A 21,457-nucleotide genomic window follows, 5' to 3' on the forward strand; every position below is an offset into this window, starting at 1 on the left:
GAGGCTCCACTGTGGCCAAGATGGGAGGATCTTGTCCAGATGATTATCTTCTTTTTTTTTATTTTAACAATTTCTATCGTTTTATATGCGAATAAACTTCATCGTTGCATATACATATTACACAAGATGTAGTATTAAAGGTAGTTACAAATGAAGAACATAATGAGGCATACTTAACATCAATAAACATAACTTACAATAAAGCAGTAAATAAGGCACTAATCAGAACCTGAAGAGAGAGAATAGTGGTGGTCAGGGGAACTGTCTAAACCTCTTCCAAGGGGCCCATATCGAGAGAAAGGTGGATCTAGTACGTTGCTCCCAATGGGAGATCTCTTCTATCCTGTAAATCTGGTCTACATTATTGGTCCAATGCTCTATGGATGGTACTTCAGGAGAGAGCCAAAAAGTAGGCAAAAGCACTCTAGCAGCATCTAACATTAGGGAATATAGAGAAGCTCTATGAGTACCCACTCCCCTGAGCAGAGGATTATCTTCTAAGGCCTCATGCACACAACTACGCCGTCTTTTGCGGTCACAGATTGAGGATCTGCAAAACACTTTTGCCGCCCATATTAGAAATACTTATTCTTGTCCACAAAACAGACAAGAATAGGACATGTTCAATTTCTTTTTGTAGGGCAACGGAATGGCACAACGGATGCACTTTTGCTGCCCCATTGAAGTGAATGGGTCCGCATCCAAGCCGCATTTTTGCGGAACGGGAGCTGAACCATTAATTTCAATGGGGCTGCAAAAGATGCGGACAGCACACCGTGTGCTGTCCGCATCCGTAGTTCTGTTCCGCGGCCCCCCAAAAAAGATAGAGCCAGTCCTATTCTTGTCTGCAATTGCGGACAAGAATAGGCATTTTCTATCATAGGGCCGGCCATGTGCGGTCCGCAAAATGCAGAACGCACACAGCCAATATCCGTGTTTTGCAGATCCGCAATTTGAGGGCTTCAAAACACTACGGTCGTCTGAATGAGCCCCAGTAGTAAGGTACTGTATATGAAAAATGAGTTCTTGAAACTGAAAAAAAATAATATAAATTTTGTCTTGGTCCTTCAGCCCAAGGTTGTTTCTAATTGTTATGCATGAAACCCCAAAGCCACAAAACACTGATACATTTTGTAACATCTTGGGGACACTTACCGTGCATCTGGTTGCTCTCCTGAAAGTCTTCGTTGTCCACATCTACCGTGTCGGGCTCGGAGCAGTATAGCTGAATATTCTCCTCCAAGTACCAGCTGATATTTTCATCAACCACGTAGAACATCAGCACAAAGTCTTTATCAATGTCCACCCGGTTCAGCGAACTGTCCAACGTTCCTGGAGTATGGTGACACGGCAATAATAATGAGGTTCATGGATTCTTGAATGAAGCCAGATCCCTCAACATGTGCAGAAAATTTGATGATAAATATTAGTTGTTAGATATCTCCAATAGCTTAATAACCATCATTTGACGTATCTAAGCCACTTAGCTCACCGCTATACACATAAGCGAACACATACACAATCCGACTAAGCAAGCCATCACTGTTCCTTACAGATAATGAGGTGAAGAGCTGCATATGCATACAGTGATCACCTCCGCTGTATGGGGATGAGTGATGGCTACAGCCATCGCTCGTCCTCTTACAGATTCATTATTTCTGGGCAGCAGATCGCTGTTTGCACCGCATGATCTGCTGCCCAGAAATGATGATTTAGGTGTCTGCCTTCACACTAGCGGCAGCCTTCTCTCTGCCTACGAAACGTAGTTTTATTCCGGCCGCCTCTAAGCATGTTTGCCGTGCTGCAGCCGGACCTCCGCCCCGCCCACAACAGTTAAGCTACCTGTTGCCCGCGCTTGGCAGCAGGAGGGAATAAGAGAGCCCGGCGCCCGCGGGTAGGGGCAGCAGCGCCGGCATGGACCGCTGGGCTAACAGGTGTGTTCATTCTGCTATAGCTCTCTCCCTATCACAGCTCAGAAGGCAGTTGAAGGAGGAAACTGAGCATGTGCGGCCATCTCTATGAGCCGGACAAATAAATAAGAAAAAAACAAACAGCAGGTGGCGCTGTACAGATACATATTATTGAATACCTCGGCGGCTATGCTACATTTTTAATTACATTGAATTACAAAAGTATTACAGATCCAGGTGCTGGTTTAAAAACTGGAGAATATTTTTTGTGGGACATCCCCTTTAAGCTGATCAGAGAGTTTCCCACTGCTAGAACCCCCAGCAATCAGCTGACATCTGTGTAATCATGTGTAAGGGGTTTTTTGGAGACATAAAGAAGCTGTTTGCAGAATACGTATTCATTTGATATCTGAAGTGTATGGCTTAAAGGTGGCCATGTACATTAGACAGAAGTGGTTGAAGATTGGACTGCAGTTGAACAAACGATCATCGGGAGACAGAGACATAAACATTATAATCCGGATTGGCCTTCACCTTGGAACTGGGCGATAGATGAAAGACCTTTCCGGGAAAAAATTTTAATGAAAGATCTTTTGCCCGACAAAAATTTCAAACACAACTAACTTCTTTACAGACGATGAGGAACTGTCACTGGTCACCTAGAACAATTGTTTCGGTAGAAATCTTCCATTTTGTTTAACTTTAGACTAATGTGTATGGGCACCTTAAGATATCCAATGATGAAGCAAAGATGGTCCTTCCACTGTCATTCAGTGAGTGACGTAAAAACTGTGAGGCGCTGCTATTATGCATTCGGTGAAAGTAAACGCCTCACTTGTAATGACAGAACACATTTCCCACCATATACAGTATAGGCTCCATAATATGTACCTTTCTTACAAGTCAGCAGGGCCCCTATCAATCCACTTGCTATATCTCTAGGAGCATCAATATGGGAGTGATAGATCCAGGTCAGACAGTTGGGGTCTTCAGGGGTTGGTGCATATTCCTGTTTGACAATCCAAGTATAGGTGTGATGTCCACCAGGAGGAACTGCGTCATCCCGTTTGTCAGATTTGCTGGTTCCATCTGGGTAAAGAGCTCCTATAATATGGAATACATAACCAATTTATTCAAAATTACACAGTATGGTCTAAAAGACATCTGTCCAACAAGTCATACAATCATCAGCAAGCAGTGATGGGTTTATCCTTGCTGATCCAGAAGGCAACAAACCGTACATAATATGAACCAATTTACCATAAAGAGAAAACATCATTGCTATCCCCACATGTTGATCATTTATATGAAGTTGGGGCAGTAGGAACTTTCTTTAGGTAAAGCTTCCTGATATATCAGTTTATTGCAGTTATATACAAATATACTCCTATTACTGCAATAGTGGAATCACTTTCTTTGATGATTCTGAAAATAGAGGGGAACCGCCATGGGGGAAATATATACCCCAAAATCAAATTCTCAATAGTTGCCATTCATCTTGCCATCAGCCTAGTACTCAGCCCCTCTGCTTTGTTAGAACGCTAAGCATGCCCCTGTATTTGGCTGCTGGGCATGAGATTTATACCACGGTGGGACATATGTATACCCCATGGCTATCCTCTTCTATTTCCTGCATCATACACAAGTTCACAATTTAGGAAGATGCTAATGGAATGGACAGGAGAGAGGAGAGTGCCTTTCAGACCAGCACACAAAGGTAGATGTCTTAAAGTGTAACCGTCATGTTTTCATCAAAAAATCCATTTTAGCATATGTTACTGCTGCAGCAGCATTATGCATAAAGCAATCTTTAGTTTCTTCACATACCACTGTTTTCCTTAAGTTTTTTCCCTTAGTTACGGCTGTTTAAACATTTACGATATGAGGACCTTCTCAAGATGGCTCCTCTGCCAGTTCTCTGAGGCCAAAACTGCTTTCCCTCACTTCCCATACATACTTGCTGTAGCCAGCAGCTCCCTGCCAGCCAATCAGATTGGATTACTGAGAGACACGCCTCCTCACTCTGAAGCCTAATGCAGGCATGCAGTGTGAAGGACCGCCCCTCCGTCTTCCTAGCCGGAGACAGATGAGCCATAGCAACGGTCTTTTAAGGGAGCAGTGGAAAGGGACAGAGGACATTAATGAAAGCTGTTATTATAAGGTAATTACAGATCTTTTGACAATCATTGACAGACTAACTCAGGTATACATGCCCAGCTCTAATAAACTAGCAAATAAAATAAAAAATGACAGTTACACTTTAAGAAGATGAACCATCAGTGGATGGCTGCTCTACCTCTGGAGCCATCAACGTACAGTACAGAGGTCAGAAATGCGGCAGACCACATTTTGGAAAATATGTATATTATCAAGTGCTTCCAATAATATCCCCAGTACATGGCCCAGTCCTTGTTTAATCATTGTATATTTCTCAGGACCTTCACTGGAACAGTGGAACAATCTAAAATGGCACAATGGGAAACAAACATATTTACCTTCTGAATCTTTTTTGTAGAAAACCCCATGTGGATGTAGAGTATATGATCGTGAAGCAAAATTCTTCAGGTGTACAATGATGGTGTCTTCAACCTCTGCCTTGATAACTGGGCCGAGAAATCCTAGCCAGGCAGGTTTACTGACCTCCTGAGTGTACTGGGCACCAGTAAACTGTTTGTAGATGGCCTTCTTGTAGACACGTCCTATTCTGTTTTTTCCCGTTTCCAGAAATACTGATGCATGTCTGGTAAAAAAAATTACATATATATATACAAATATAATAAGCTTAAAATGGCAAATTGTAACACATAATAAAATTTAAAAAAAACACATAATTTAGAATATGATTGAAATAATTTACTAGAAAATGTAGTGATCATGATGCATGCGCTAACTACATAGTAAGTTACTGGCCAGATAACTAGTTAATGGGGTAGTTCTCCTTTGTTTAAAGGGGTTGTCCACTTTGCGCAATCTCATTTTTGTTGGATCAAAATAAGCCGATAAGATAACAGGGTGTCCTGTGGCTGGAATCTGTGGAAGAAACTAGCAATCCATCTTCCTACATTGCCACCACAGGGAAAATTACACATTACACTGTACCTATTATAATGAACATATTGTGCCATATTTATCAATAGAATACGCCACTTTTTTTCGCAGTTGCTACTTGTTTTAACAGCGCTTGTGCCATTTCTCCGCGGGGAGATGACGAGGGCAGGTAGGGGGTGCACCAGCGGCCCCAGCACATTTATCATCTTTTATGCCAGTTTTCTGGTGTAGAAGAACGCTGAAATCTATGCCAGCCACGGACTTGTGGATGCTTAACCTAATTTATCACAAGGCGTATGCCTCGTCATAACTATATTTAGCATCTGCCCCATTGAGGATTTGAAAATGAGAAGTCATTGTAGATCCACTACACAGTCCAGCATCAGAGCTTGTGATCAGCTGGTTGATGATCCTTCCTGGGGATGGGCCAACACTTAATAAAAGCTGGACAACCCCTTTAACGTAGACCTGGGGATGGACCAATAAAAGCTGGGCCACGGTAGAATACCCTAATAACATAAATAAAAATAAACCAGACCCTTTAGGAGGCCAGAGGAAGCGCATACAAGCGCGAAACGGCTGTTGACGATCTTTTACATGTGCATTTTATGTTGTCTGTCCCACTGACCCATTTTTTAACAATGGAAGAATAAAGAAAGTTTTTTACATCCGAAGGTTAGTGCCATAATTTTCTTCTTCTTGTGCACTGGATTCTTAAACCAGACCCTTTACCTACTAACATATCACAAAGTTGTGTCAAAAGATAACATTGATGGGGATGTTAGAGAGCTAGGACTATCCCTACTCATTCCTAGAATGAAGAGCTACAAGGGCTACAACTCCTAGCAAAAGTCAAATGTTTTAGACTCTTGAACCTTCCATTCAGTGCCAATGAAATAGATGACATTTTCAAAAATATGACTATGGGAGCAGGGACTGATCCTATAGTCCTGTGTTACTCCCTTCCACCAGTCCTCTACGTTACCCTTATGTATACTTAGTAGTTTAGCGTGCAAAGGGGGTTTGCTGTCAAGAAGTACTGTATGACTGCATGATCAGACAACACAGGGTTTGTGTGTAGTCTGTAACCATGGAGACACATAGATCTACACAAAACATCTGGATATTTTTTAATTAAGAATATTTGCTAAATTGTTTTGGTTTTCATTTTTCATACATTAAAAAAATAAAAGAAAGGTTGCAAAAATGTACACAGTTGTTAAAATGTCCTAGATCTTCAGATCTCCATAATCTTTATCCCGAAGGCTTCTGTCTATTCATTGTGCCTGCGAATACCATTGTTTCAGTTGAATTCATTAATTCTGCTCGAAGGCGTGTGGCTAAATAAAGTCATGTTTTTCCTATTTTTTTTGTTTCTTGTTCTGCATTGATTACCCTGTTCCAGGAATAGCGCTGTGTACAATACTCTAGTGTTTGACAGCAATTTATTCTGAGGCCTTGAACAGTGGGAAAAAAAGATAGAGAGGGAGGTTTTAAAGGGACAGTACAATTGTATCTCTATAGTGACTCAGCATTTGCCTAACGAAGCTCAAGGCGGAAGCAATCAGACGAATTCCATACCAAGAATAATTCCTTCAGTATTGACTGGAAAATAAATAATTTCTTTTATTTTCTCCTTTTTTATAGAGAGTAGAATTTCCAAGTGGATTGTTGTCCAGAACTTAAATTATTTCCCAATTATACGGAATTTCCTGACTTGTTATGTATATGACATATCACATTTTCATAAGGTGCTATTTAGGATTTAATGAACACTACTACAGGATAGGTGATAAGTGTCTGATTGGGGGTGTTCAGATCACCGGGATCGCAACCGATCATGAGAATACGGTTTTGTGCCGCCTCATTTCTATGGGGTTGCCGAAAATAGCCAAGCACTGGCTCGGCTATTTCAGTCGGCCCCATAGAAATGAATGGGAATGGTGGCCGTGCAAGCACGGTGTGCTCCCATTCACCACTATGGGGAGAGTGCTTGGCGGTGGCCGGTCCTCTGGCCACCTCTTTCCCTGCTCCGTTTCTAGTGTAGGTGCGGGTCCCAGAGGTGGGACCAGCACCTATCAGACAATAGGGGCATATCCTAGTGATATGCCCCCATTGTCTCAGATGGGAAAACCCCTTTAAGTTATAAAAAATATAACTAAAGCAAATGATTCTTCTTATAATTTTTGGGCTGGTGAAGGGGTTTATGGTGGCCTTGCTTCAGAAAACTGCTCTCATGTACAAAGTAAATAGGTCCAAAATTCTGTATAGAAGTCAGTTATTTTCTGATCTATCTATCTATCTATATATATATATATATATATATATATATATATATATATTAAAAGAAGGACGTATATACAGTTGCAAGAAAAAGTATGTGAACCCTTTGGAATGATATGGATTTCTGCACAAATTGGTCATAAAATGTGATCTGATCTTCATCTAAGTCACAACAATAGACAATCACAGTCTGCTTAACCTAATAGCACACAAAGAATTAAATGTCACCATGTTTTTATTGAACACACCCTGTAAACATTCACAGTGCAGGTGGAAAAAGTATGTGAACCCTTGGATTTAATAACTGGTTGAACCTCCTTTGGCAGCAATAACTTCAACCAAACGTTTCCTGTAGGTGCAGATCAGACGCGCACAACGGTCAGGAGTAATTCTTGACCATTCCTCTTTACAGAACTGTTTCAGTTCAGCAATGTTCTTGGGATGTCTGGTGTGAATCGCTTTCTTGAGGTCATGCCACAGCATCTCAATCGGGTTGAGGTCAGGACAGAATAATATTTACAGTTGGTCACTGGGACCATTAATTGTCTCTGGGTTGACACATGTTGTAAAGGTGTTTAAAATTTAACATTTATTTGTTTATCCTTAAAATAATACACCAATATAAACTACACACTTTTAAAATTTATCAGCTGCGTCTGCCCTCTAAATAGTAATAGTCCTGATTATATCCGTGGACTCACTGGAGATCAGGACAGATGGCCTTAAGTTCTCCTACAAAATGTCTTGATAAACTTGGGAATTCATTTTTCCTTCGATGATAGCAATCCGTCCAGGCCCTGACGCAGCAAAGCAGCCCCAAACCATGATGCCCCCACCACCATACTTCACAGTTGGGATGAGGCTTTGATGTTGGTGTGCTGTGCCTCTTTTTCTCCACACAGTGTTGTGTGTTTCTTCCAAACAACACAACTTTGGTTTCATCTGTCCACAGAATATTTTGCCAGTACTGCTGTGGAACATCCAGCTGCTCTTGTGCAAACTGCAAACGTGGAGCAATGTTTTTTTTTGGGACAGCAGTGGCTTCCTCTGCGGTATCCTCCCATGAAATCCATTCTTGCTTAGTGTTTTACGTATCGTAGATTCGCTAACAGGGATGTTAGCATATGCCAGAGACTTTTGTAAGTCTTTAGCTGACACTCTAGGATTCTTCTTCACCTCATTGAGCAGTCTGCGCTGTGCTCTTGCAGTCATCTTTACAGGACGGCCACTCCTAGGGAGAGTAGCAGCAGTGCCGAACTGTCTCCATTTATAGACAATTTGTCTTACCGTGGACTGATGAACAGCAAGGCTTTTGGAGATACTTTTATAACCCTTTCCAGCTTTATGCAAGTCAACAATTCTTAATCGTAGGTCTTCTGAGAGCTCTTTTGTGCGAGGCATCATTCACATCAGGCAATGCTTCTTGTGAAAAGCAAACCCAGAACTGGTGTGTGTTTTTTTATAGGGCAGGGCAGCTGTAACCAACACCTCCAATCTCATCTCATTGACTGGATTCCAGTTGGGTGACACCTCACTCCAATTAGCTCTTGGAGATGTCATTAGTCTAGGGGTTCACATACTTTTTCCACCTGCACTGTGAATGTTTACATGGTGTGTTCAATAAAAACATGGTAACGTTTAATTCTTTGTGTGTTATTAGTTTAAGCAGACTGTGATTGTCTATTGTTGTGACTTAGATGAAGATCAGATCACATTTTATGACCAATTTGTGCAGAAATCCATATCATTCCAAAGGGTCCACATACTTTTTATTGCAACGGTATATATGTTCTGTGATCACTCAAAAACCATAGATTTCAACGAAACTTGGTATACACATCCCTTGCTACCTGGAAATATATCTTGTGGGGGTCTCCGCTCTCTAGGACGTAACGTTCCTGAGATATTCCCAAAAATGACCTGCATTAGCCAATACAAGCCTGCAAGTCTTTCTCTTCATATCCCAACTGCCATACATACGGTCACATGTCCCTTATCAGCCAATAGAAGCTCGCAGGCCCTTAGTCTCCACATACACACAGTTTTACTCCAGGTTTCCATAACAACCCAGCCATTTTTATTCACTGCTGTAGGTCAGCTTTAGGCTAGGGCTACACGACGACATGTGTCACACGACACATAGGGCACAACTACACTGCTACATGTGTCGCGCCACATAGATGTCGCACCAATGTCGCGCAACAATTTTTATAATGATAGGCTATGGTGTTGCACTGCGACATGTGACATGCTGCGACTGCGACAGTCACAGAAAAATCCATCTTGGATGTATTTTTTGCAACTGTGGTGTCGCAGTCGCAGCATGTCACATGTCGCAGTGCAACACCATAGCCTATCATTATAAAAATTGTTGAGACAAAATGTTGCGTGATACATGTCGTCATGTAGCTCTAGCATTAAAGGGGCAGGAGGCTGTGGAGGTCACTGTTAAAGGGGCGGGCACTGTGGAGGTCACTGTTAAAGAGGCGTTCACTGTGGATGTTACTGTTAAGGGGGCAGACACTGTGGAGGTCACTGTTAAGGGGGCAGGGGCCACTATTAAAGGGGCAACTGCTGTGGAGGTCACTGTTAAAGGGGTTGTCCAAGTTATATTTATTGATGACCTATCCTCAGGATAGGTCATCAATATCAGATCGGCGGGGGTCCGACACCCGGCACCCCCTCTGATCAGCTGTTTGAAGAGAAGGCGTGCACGGTGTCAGCGCTGCCTCCTCTTCACTGTTTACCTTCTAGCCGTTGCATCTGCAGTGGTGAGCAGGTGTAATTACACCCAAGCCTTCCTATTGAAATGAATGGGACGGCTTGAGTGTAATTACACCTGCTCACCACTGCAGATGCAACGGCTAGAAGGTAAACAGTGAAGAGGAGGCAGCGCTGACACCGCGCACGCCTTCTCTTCAAACAGCTGATCGGCGGCCGTGCCGGATGTCGGACCCCTCCGATCTGATATTGATGACCTATCCTGAGGATAGATCATCAATAATTACAACTTGGACAACCCCTTTAAGGCAGCAGGGTGTTGTGGAAATCACTGTTAAAGCAGCAGGGTACTGTGTGGTCACTGTTAAGGCAGCAGGGTGCTGTGTAGGTGACTGTTAAGGCAACAGGGTACTGTGTAGGTCACTGTTAGAGGGGCAGACACTGAGGAGGTCACTGTCAAGGGAGTGGGGTGCTGTGAAATTCACTGTTAAAGTGCCGGGCTGCTGTGAAGGTCAAAGTTAAGAGGATGGGCTTCTGTAGAGGTCTTATTTTAAAGTGGTGGGACACTGTGGGGGGGGGGGGGTCAGTGTTAAGGGGTGGGGGACTGTGGAGTTCACTGTCAAAGGGCTGGGGTACTGTAGAGGTCACTGTTATGGAGGATACTGTCCATATCTTTTAACGACACACAAACATTAAATGAAATAGATTAAATATACCGGCGCGAAGCCGGGTCCTTCTGCTAGTTACATAATAAAAATATGTCTATGTGCAGCCACCAATAGAGGGAGCTCACTGCATAGGCATTTCTACAGCTCTTATTCATCTCAGTGCAGCAAGCTCCCCCTAGTGGCTGCAGGCTTAAAATAGATCTTTACAAGTGTTAACAACCCCCCTTCCCCAACCCCAAGTGCAGCCCTGGTCCCTCTAATGTTTGAAGACTTTCTTAAAGGGGTTACCCCATGATTCTTGTAAAAAAATAAAAATCATATAGTACATGACACTCTCATTCAGCCCTGCACCTCACATGAATCCAGAGATCTCCCCATTCATTGCTCCAATTGTTTTACCAGATTTATTTCAAGCTGGCAGCTTAGGGGGCTTACACTTTCTCAGGGCAGGGCATGTCCTTTCTGCTGGCGCTAGTGAAAGCTGAAAGATGGAACTAAGCATGTGCTTCCATCTCTGTCAGCAGGACAAAGAAATTGAAGGAAGAGCAAACAGCAGGTGGCGCTATACAGATTTCAGTGAATAACTCAGTGGCTATACTCAATTTTTAATTACACCCAATTACAAAAGTAATCAGATCCAGGTGCTTGTTTGAAAAATGTAGAATATGTTTCACGGGACAACTTTTTTAAGAAAGGCAATGTCACCTTTTACTACACTTATTCCCTTAACATTTTCTGGTGACCTCTGATCCATGACATTCCCAAGCATCTTGATGACACTGTACAATCAATAATAATAACGGCAATCAAAGGTAACACAGTACTCCACGCTTGTGCTGAGCTGACACCACTCATGCTAAGTACATTAAAGATCACCTTGAAATGTCCATAATATCTTCCCATTAAAAACATAAAGATATGAAATGATCACATTCATTGTGGCTCTGAGCGAATTGTTCAAAGCAAATCTGTCCTCAGGACAGACCCCATTAAATTAGGCATTTATAGGATTGTATTATATAAATGGTAATAGACCATATGCACATTACAGAGCGTATCCCCTTCATGGGACTCCATGACATACATGTGGACAATGTCCTGGAGATACAGTGTAACCATGAGATTCATCCAAAACGTGTTAGTTCATCATGTTCTGTACATTTTTAAAGGACTAAATAAAGATTTGGAGACTTGGAGAGTTTGAGTTCATCATTTTTTTCAATATATTTAGTATCTGGTCTGGGATCTGTATTATTTAGTGTCTGGTCTGGGATCTGTATTATTTAGTGTCTGGTCTGGGATCTGTATTATTTAGTGTCTGGTCTGGGATCTGTATTATTTAGTATCTGGTCTAGGATCTGTATTATTTAGTGTCTGGTCTGGGATCTGTATTATTTAGTGTCTGGTCTGGGATCTGTATTATTTAGTATCTGGTCTGGGATCTGTATTATTTAGTATCTGGTCTGGGATCTGTATTATTTAGTGTCTGGTCTGGGATCTGTATTATTTAGTATCTGGTCTGGGATCTGTATTATTTAGTATCTGGTCTAGGATCTGTATTAATTAGTATCTGGTTTGGGATCTGTATTATTTAGTGTCTGGTCTGGGATCTGTATTATTTAGTGTCTGGTCTGGGATCTGTATTATTTAGTGTCTGGTCTGGGATCTGTATTATTTAGTGTCTGGTCTGGGATCTGTATTATTTAGTGTCTGGTCTGGGATCTGTATTATTTAGTGTCTGGTCTGGGATCTGTATTATTTAGTATCTGGTCTGGGATCTGTATTATTTAGTGTCTGGTCTGGGATCTGTATTATTTAGTGTCTGGTCTGGGATCTGTATTATTTAGTGTCTGGTCTGGGATCTGTATTATTTAGTGTCTGGTCTGGGATCTGTATTATTTAGTGTCTGGTCTGGGATCTGTATTATTTAGTATCTGGTCTAGGATCTGTATTATTTAGTGTCTGGTCTGGGATCTGTATTATTTAGTGTCTGGTCTGGGATCTGTATTATTTAGTATCTGGTCTGGGATCTGTATTATTTAGTATCTGGTCTGGGATCTGTATTATTTAGTGTCTGGTCTGGGATCTGTATTATTTAGTATCTGGTCTGGGATCTGTATTATTTAGTATCTGGTCTGGGATCTGTATTAATTAGTATCTGGTCTGGGATCTGTATTATTTAGTGTCTGGTCTAGGATCTGTATTATTTAGTGTCTGGTCTGGGATCTGTATTATTTAGTGTCTGGTCTGGGATCTGTATTATTTAGTGTCTGGTCTGGGATCTGTATTATTTAGTGTCTGGTCTGGGATCTGTATTATTTAGTGTCTGGTCTGGGATCTGTATTATTTAGTATCTGGTCTGGGATCTGTATTATTTAGTGTCTGGTCTGGGATCTGTATTATTTAGTGTCTGGTCTGGGATCTGCATTATTTAGTATCTGGTCTGGGATCTGTATTATTTAGTGTCTGGTCTGGGATCTGTATTATTTAGTGTTTGGTCTGGGATCTGTATTATTTAGTATCTGGTCTAGGATCTGTATTATTTAGTGTCTGGTCTAGGATCTGTATTATTTAGTGTCTGGTCTGGGATCTGTATTATTTAGTATCTGGTCTGGGATCTGTATTATTTAGTGTCTGGTCTGGGATCTGTATTATTTAGTGTCTGGTCTGGGATCTGTATTATTTAGTATCTGGTCTGGGATCTGTATTATTTAGTGTCTGGTCTGGGATCTGTATTATTTAGTGTCTGGTCTGGGATCTGTATTATTTAGTGCCTGATCTGGGATTTGTATGATTTAGTATCTGGTCTAGGATCTGCATTATTTAGTATCTGGTCTGGGATCTGTATTATTTAGTGTCTGGTCTGGGATCTGTATTATTTAGTGTCTGGTCTGGGATCTGTATTATTTAGTGCCTGATCTGGGATTTGTATGATTTAGTATCTGGTCTAGGATCTGCATTATTTAGTATCTGGTCTGGGATCTGTATTATTTAGTGTCTGGTCTGGGATCTGTATTATTTAGTGTCTGCTCTGGGATCTGTATTATTTAGTGTCTGCTCTGGGATCTGTATTATTTAGTATCTGGTCTGGGATCTGTATTATTTAGTATCTGGTCTGGGATCTGTATTATTTAGTGTCTGGTCTGGGATCTGTATTACTTAGTGTCTGGTCTGGGATCTGTATTATTTAGTGTCTGGTCTGGGATCTGTATTATTTAGTGTCTGGTCTGGGATCTGTATTATTTAGTGTCTGGTCTGGGATCTGTATTATTTAGTGTCTGGTCTGGGATCTGTATTATTTAGTGTCTGGTCTGGGATCTGTATTATTTAGTGTCTGGTCTGGGATCTGTATTATTTAGTGTCTGGTCTGGGATCTGTATTATTTAGTGTCTGGTCTGGGATCTGTATTATTTAGTGTCTGGTCTGGGATCTGTATTATTTAGTATCTGGTCTGGGATCTGTATTATTTAGTGTCTGGTCTGGGATCTGTATTATTTAGTGTCTGGTCTGGGATCTGTATTATTTAGTATCTGGTCTGGGATCTGTATTATTTAGTGTCTGGTCTGGGATCTGTATTATTTAGTGTCTGGTCTGGGATCTGTATTATTTAGTGCCTGATCTGGGATTTGTATGATTTAGTATCTGGTCTAGGATCTGTATTATTTAGTGTCTGGTCTGGGATCTGTATTATTTAGTGTCTGGTCTGGGATCTGTATTATTTAGTATCTGGTCTGGGATCTGTATTATTTAGTGTCTGGGATCTGTATTATGTAGTGTCTGGTCTGGGATCTGTATTATTTAGTGTCTGGTCTGGGATCTGTATTATTTAGTGTCTGGTCTGGGATCTGTATTATTTAGTATCTGGTCTGGGATCTGTATTATTTAGTGTCTGGTCTGGGATCTGTATTATTTAGTGTCTGGTCTGGGATCTGTATTATTTAGTATCTGGTCTGGGATCTGTATTATTTAGTGTCTGGTCTGGGATCTGTAATTATTTAGTGCCTGATCTGGGATTTGCATTCCCCTGTCCCTGTGCTACTGGCAATTCTGGATGCACATTACATTGAGCACTTCCAAACATACAGGAGAATACAACAATATATGCCAATTGTATCCAGTGACGTCCCTTCTAATTTAGTTGTTCTCTTTCCTCACCTTCTCCATTGGGAGCAGACCGCCATGATGACATCTTTCAGCCATGTTTCATGTCTGCCGGGTTTGCCACACAGACACCTTAGATTCCTCACTTTTGCATCATCCCATTCTCCAGGGGCCCAAACAGTGTTATCGTGCTGCTACCCCCAGTACTGTGCCAGCTGAGCTCCCTAAAGCCCCCAAATATTATACTGAAGAAATAACAGTACCATACAGATAGCTCCCCACATACTACTATGGCTCCCAAAAGCTCCACCAATTATAATTCTCTCCCAGAGTGCCCTCCTTACTCATAGTGCCTCCTACCGTGACAATGATCCCTGAGATTGCCCCTGTTAGTAGTACCCACTATATTGTGCCCAATAATAATAATGGCGCCCACTATTACAGCAAGCCCAGAGGAGGGGAGAGGAGTGGTTGTAGCAATAATAGAGGTAGTAGTTACACACTCTGGCACCCCCCTGTGCCATGCAGCTATGGGAATAGTTCACTTTTCCTTCCCTTTGGGGCAACCTTGGTTCTGGGTTTCTTCTGCCTGATGTTAAGTGGGGGGCCCTTGGTGGAGATGGATTGTCAGGGGCAAGAAAGGGTCCCCTGAAGCGTGAAAGCAACGATAAGGCAGATTTAATAGTAGAACAGTGTTTTTATCTGCAATGGAAATTTAAACACATCAGTTACAGCTCAGACTTAGCATGGACAGGCAGATCTTCCACAATTTTCTAATTTCTCAGATCTTACAAAGCCCCCAATAGTAATAAGGCTCCCTAAAGTGCTCCCAGTAGTAATAAGGCCATTCCAAGTGTAGAGGTCCCAGTAGTTATAATGTCCCCAGTAGTTATACTGCCTCCTGTATTGTAGTCTTGGAAGCAGGTGACAAGTATCTTCCAGCCAGAGGCCTAAGCTGCAGGCTCCTGTTCTGCCTTTTAGGCTTCAGGCCTAGCGGTTTGTGGCCTATGAGAGTGAACACCGGGGCCAGGAGTCATCACTTTTCAGCTGCCTTGATGTTCTGAGGGCAGGCATACAGTTGCATATGCCCAAGCCCCTGATGTTTTGGCCTAGCGATGTCCAAGGAGTGGGCAGCGCACACTGGCACTGGCCTATCTGGAATTTGCCAGCATTGCCAGATGGCCAGTCTGGCACTGGTAGGGGCTCAAATTATATGGTGTGTCTTTTGTGTTCAGGGTTTGTTCTAGTCTGTGTCTGTATTTGTTTAGACACAATTGTAGAGAAATTTAATACAAGGCACTTACTAATATATTGTGAATGTCCATATTGCCTCCTTTGCTGGCTGGATTCATCTTTTTTCACATTATATTCTGCTTATTTCCATGGTTACGACCACCATCTCCATCCATGGAGGTCGTTCTTGCACACTATAGGAACAAACGCTGGCCTATGTGCGCTCCCACAGTCCCGGCCACCAGAGAGTCCAGTGCCTTTTCCTATAGTTTGCAATGACAACCACCGCTGCTGGATTGCAGGGTGGCCGTAACCATGGAAACAAGCAGTGTATAATATTATGGGAAATGAATCCAGCCAGCAAAGGATGCAATATGGACAATCACAATACATTAGTAAGTGCCTTGTATTAACTTTCTCTATATAATAAATGCTATTTTCTGAAGTGACACAACCCTATTAAGGGTATGTCTCTATATTCACATGGTTTGGTTTGCATTTGTTTAGGGGTCTCTTATGAAATCTGTATTTGGTTAGGGGGTCTGGTCTGTCTTTATGTTAGTTTACATGGTTCGGTCTGTATTTGTTTAAGGGTCTCTTATGGGGTCTGTATTTATTTTTTGGGTCTGGTCTGTCTCTGGACTAGTTTACATGGTTTGGTCTAAGTTTAAAGGGGTTCTCCGGGAATTAAGACATTGAAAATACTTAAATATTACTATTAGAAATATATTCCCAAATGCCTTTCATTATCTATAATGGCTTGTTTTGTCTAGAGAGCAATCATCAGGAGAAATAAAATGTCCGCCTTCCTATTAGTACACACAAAACCTGTCCTAATCGCAGCAGGACAAGTTACTTTACAACACTGAGCCAAAGAGCTGCCTCATCCTCCTCTCTGCTTTGCTTGTCAGACATTATGATCCTGAATACAGCTGATAAGATCTTCAGCTGAATCTCTGCAGAAATGGAGTTCATGAGAAGACATGAAGTACAGAGAGGATGGACAGGACAGGCTGTTGTAATGGTGACTGCATACAAGTGCTACAGCTCATTACACCCAACCTCCTCTGATGAACTCCATTTCTACAGAGATTCAGCTGAAGATCTTATCAACTGTATTCAGGATCATAATCCCTGACAAGCAGAGAGGAGGATGAGGGAGCTCTTTGGCTCAGTGTTGTGAAGTAACTTGTCCTGCTGTGTGATTAGGACAGGTTTTGTGTGTACTAATAGGATGGCGGCCATTTTATTTCTCCTAATCATTGCTCCCTAGACAAAATGAGCCATTATAACTAATGAAAGGTGCTTGAGAATATATTTATAAAAAAGTAATATTCAAGTATTTTCATTTTCTTAATTCTTGGATAACCCCTTTAATGTCTGTTATTGGGTTTCTATTTGTTTAGGGGTCTTTTATGGGGTCTGTATTTTTTTAGAGAGTCTGGTCTGTCTCTATTAGTTTACATGGTTTTTCTATGTTAGCTTAGATGGTTTTGAATGTGTTTGTTTAGGCGTCTCGTATGGTGTCTGTATTTGATTTGGGAGTTTGGTGTCTGTCTCTATATTAGTTTACATGATTTGGTCTGTGTTTGTTTAGGGGTTTGTTATGGGTTCTGTTTTTGTTTTAGGCGTCTGGTTTGTCTTTGTTAGTTGACATGGTTTGGTCTGTGTTTGCATAGGGGTTTGTTTTGGTGTCTGTATTAGTTTTGGGGGTCTGGTCTGTCTCTATATTAGTTTCCATGGTTTGGCATTTGTTTGTTTAGGGGTATCCTATGGGGTCTGCATTTGTTTGGGGGGGGTCTGGTCTGTCTCTATATTACAAACCGGATTCCAAAAAAGTTGGGACACTAAACAAATTGTGAATAAAAACTGAATGCAATGATGTGGAGATGGCAAATGTCAATATTTTATTTGTAATAGAACGTAGATGACAGATCAAGCGTTTAATCCGAGTAAATGTATCATTTTAAAGGAAAAATACGTTGATTCAAATTTTCACGGTGTCAACAAATCCCCAAAAAGTTGGGACAAGTAGCAATAAGAGTCTGGAAAAAGTAAATTTGAGCATAACGAAGAGCTGGAAGACCAATTAACACTAATTAGGTCAATTGGCAACATGATTGGGTATAAAAAGAGCTTCTCAGAGTGGCAGTGTCTCTCAGAAGCCAAGATGGGTAGAGGATCACCAATTCCCACAATGTTGCGCAGAAAGATAGTGGAGCAATATCAGAAAGGTGTTACCCAGCGAAAAATTGCAAAGACTTTGCATCTATCATCATCAACTGTGCATAACATCATCCGAAGATTCAGAGAATCTGGAACAATCTCTGTGCGTAAGGGTCAAGGCCGTAAAACCATACTGGATGCCCGTGATCTCCGGGCCCTTAAACGACACTGCACCACAAACAGGAATGCTACTGTAAAGGAAATCACAGAATGGGCTCAGGAATACTTCCAGAAACCATTGTCAGTGAACACAATCCACCGTGCCATCCGCCGTTACCAGCTGAATCTCTACAGTGCAAAGAAGAAGCCATTTCTAAGCAAGATCCACAAGCTCAGGCGTTTTCACTGGGCCAGGGATCATTTAAAATGGAGTGTGGCAAAATGGAAGACTGTTCTGTGGTCAGACGAGTCACGATTCAAAGTTCTTTTTGGAAATCTGGGACACCATGTCATCCGGACCAAAGAGGACAAGGACAACCCAAGTTGTTATCAACGCTCAGTTCAGAAGCCTGCATCTCTGATGTTATGGGGTTGCATGAGTGCGTGTGGCATGGGCAGCTTGCATGTCTGGAAAGGCACCATCAATGCAGAAAAATATATTCAGGTTCTAGAACAACATATGCTCCCATCCAGACGTCATCTCTTTCAGGGAAGACCCTGCATTTTTCAACAAGATAATGCCAGACCACATTCTGCATCAATCACAACATCATGGCTGCGTAGGAGAAGGATCCGGGTACTGAAATGGCCAGTCTGCAGTCCAGATCTTTCACCTATAGAGAACATTTGGCGCATCATAAAGAGGAAGGTGCAACAAAGAAGGCCCAAGACGATTGAACAGTTAGAGGCCTGTATTAGACAAGAATGGGAGAGCATTCCTATTTCTAAACTTGAGAAACTGGTCTCCTCGGTCCCCAGACGTCTGTTGAGTGTTGTAAGAAGAAGGGGAGATGCCACACAGTGGTCAAAATGGCCTTGTCCCAACTTTTTGGGGATTTGTTGACACCATGAAATTCTGATTCAACATATTTTTCCCTTAAAATGGTACATTTTCTCAGTTTAAACTTTTGTTCCGTGATTTATGTTCTATTCTGAATAAAATATTAGAAGTTGGCACCTCCACATCATTGCAATCAGTTTTTATTCACGATTTGTATAGTGTCCCAACTTTTTTGGAATCCGGTTTGTAATTTACATGATTTGGTCTGTGTTTGTTTAGGGGTTTTTATGGGTTCTGTATTTGTTTTGGGGGTCTGGTTTGTCTCTGTTAGTTGATATGGTTTGGTCTGTGTTTGTTTAGGGGTTTGTTTTGATGCCTGTATTAGTTTTGGGGGTCTGGTCTGTCTCTATATTATTTTCCAAGGTTTGGTCTTTGTTTGTTTAGGGGTCTCCTATGGGGTCTGCATTTGTTTTGGGGGTCTGGTCTGTCTCTATATTAGTTTCCATGGTTTGGTCTTTGTTTGTTTAGGTGTCTCCTATGGGGTCTTCATTTGTTTGGGGGGTCTGGTCTGTCTCTATATTATTTTCCATGGTTTGGTCTATGTTTGTTTAGGGTTTTGTTATGGTGTATGTGCAGCACGCCAGACCTGCAGGGTATAGCGATAGTGAGGTCACGGTTATGGGCAATCGAGGGTTACTCACTTTTCTGAGGAGAACCCTGGGCAGGCATGCAACAGTGAAGGAGAGGTAGACACTAGTTCCTCTGGGGCACACTCTGTAAATAGGGACCAGGCCTGATGGTATGTGAGGTGCCCTGGATGTTGTAGGTGTTTTGAATGCCTGAGGCAAGGTCCCTTTAAGAATCGTGACGCCAGTGCCTGTAACGGTGGCACACCGGTTTGCAGGAGGATTAATGGAGTACACAGTTGGTAAACCAAACGTTGCTTTACTTTCGACAACAGTCCAACTTTTTACAATCAGTTGCAGTGGTGTATAATGCAGTCCTTTACAGTACATATGCACAGCAGGTTTACTTCACAGCAGGTTTCAATCTTGCAAGATACTTGGAGGGCAAACAGTTAATGCTTTGCAGTGCAATGCTGCTCTATCCCCACAGCTATTCTAGCTGACTGGATCCCAAGGCCCGGATGCCTAATTGCTGGCTTAAATCCTTGGTGTATAAATTCCTTCCTCCAGTATTGGCACTTGCTTGAGGTTACAATACCTTTGTTTCCTAGCTGTCTTCACTGCTGAATTGGAAAGGTGGCTGCAGGTTGCTCCCAGAAGGTGCTCTCCTACTACTGGGGTGTCTCAACTGAGCTAAGCTTAGCCTCAGGAGCTTCAGGCTGACGAGGTGACTCCTCTAGTCCCCTGGAATACACTCGGTCTCCAGGCAGGCTGTACTCCTTCTAGCCTCCTGCTGCAGATAGAAACCAGGACTATCTAGCTGCATGTCAGGAGGAGGCCCTCAGCATATCCTGGGCTGGTGCCTTCTCACTTCTGTCTCCACAGACTCCTGACTATGACCTAACCCCTCCCTGTCTGGGCCTGGACATTTATACTAGGGGCTCCCTATCTCCCTCTAGTGTCTGGAATGTTTAATTACACCCAACTAGGCCTGATAAGCATTAACAGGGGGAACCAACATATGTAAAACACACAGTAAGGCTACTTTCACACTAGCGTTCGGGCGGATCCGTTCTGAACGGATCCGCTCATAATAATGCAGACGGAGGCTCCGTTCAGAACGGATCCGTCTGCATTAAAATGGCAAAAAAAAAGCTAAGTGTGAAAGTAGCCTCGGACGGATCCGTCCAGACTTTCAATGTAAAGTCAATGGGGGACGGATCCGCTTGAAGATTGAGCCACATTGTGGCATCTTCAAACGGATCCGTCCCCATTGACTTACATTGTAAGTCTGGACGGATCCGCACGGATCCGCACGCCTCCGCACGGCCAGGCGGACACCCGAACGCTGCAAGCAGCGTTCAGCTGTCCGCCTGTCCGTGCGGAGGCGAGCGGAGCGGAGGCTGAACGCCGCCAGACTGATGCAGTCTGAGCGGATCCGCTCCATTCAGACTGCATCAGGGCTGGACGGAAGCGTTCGGGTCCGCTCGTGAGCTCCTTCAAACGGAGCTCACGAGCGGACCAGCGAACGCTAGTGTGAAAGGAGCCTAAATTACATTGCATGGATAAATACAATATCACTGTCCCTTGTGAGCAGAAGTAACACGTTACCCAATTGACCCTTGTGTAGTGCCCACTCCTACCTAGTGGGAAACTACATATGTATTTGTTTTGGGGGTCTGGTGTTTTTCTGTATTTTTT

At 42.5% G+C, this 21,457-nt stretch overlaps 1 protein-coding gene across 1 annotated transcript in view; it reads right to left on the minus strand.

The window, feature by feature from the left end:
* Positions 1–21,457, minus strand: part of HEPHL1 (hephaestin like 1) — a 70,627-nt gene that overhangs the window by 38,506 nt on the left and 10,664 nt on the right. Inside the window, exons 2-4 of the mRNA XM_044285248.1 lie at positions 4,406–4,650; positions 2,802–3,014; positions 1,156–1,332 (exon numbers count right to left, since the gene is read on the minus strand). Coding sequence (XP_044141183.1) covers positions 1,156–1,332; positions 2,802–3,014; positions 4,406–4,650 — 635 coding nt within the window. The remainder of the gene's footprint in view (positions 1–1,155; positions 1,333–2,801; positions 3,015–4,405; positions 4,651–21,457) is intronic.

This window comes from Bufo gargarizans, chromosome 3 (assembly GCF_014858855.1).
Source record: "Bufo gargarizans isolate SCDJY-AF-19 chromosome 3, ASM1485885v1, whole genome shotgun sequence".
NCBI lineage: Eukaryota > Metazoa > Chordata > Amphibia > Anura > Bufonidae > Bufo > Bufo gargarizans.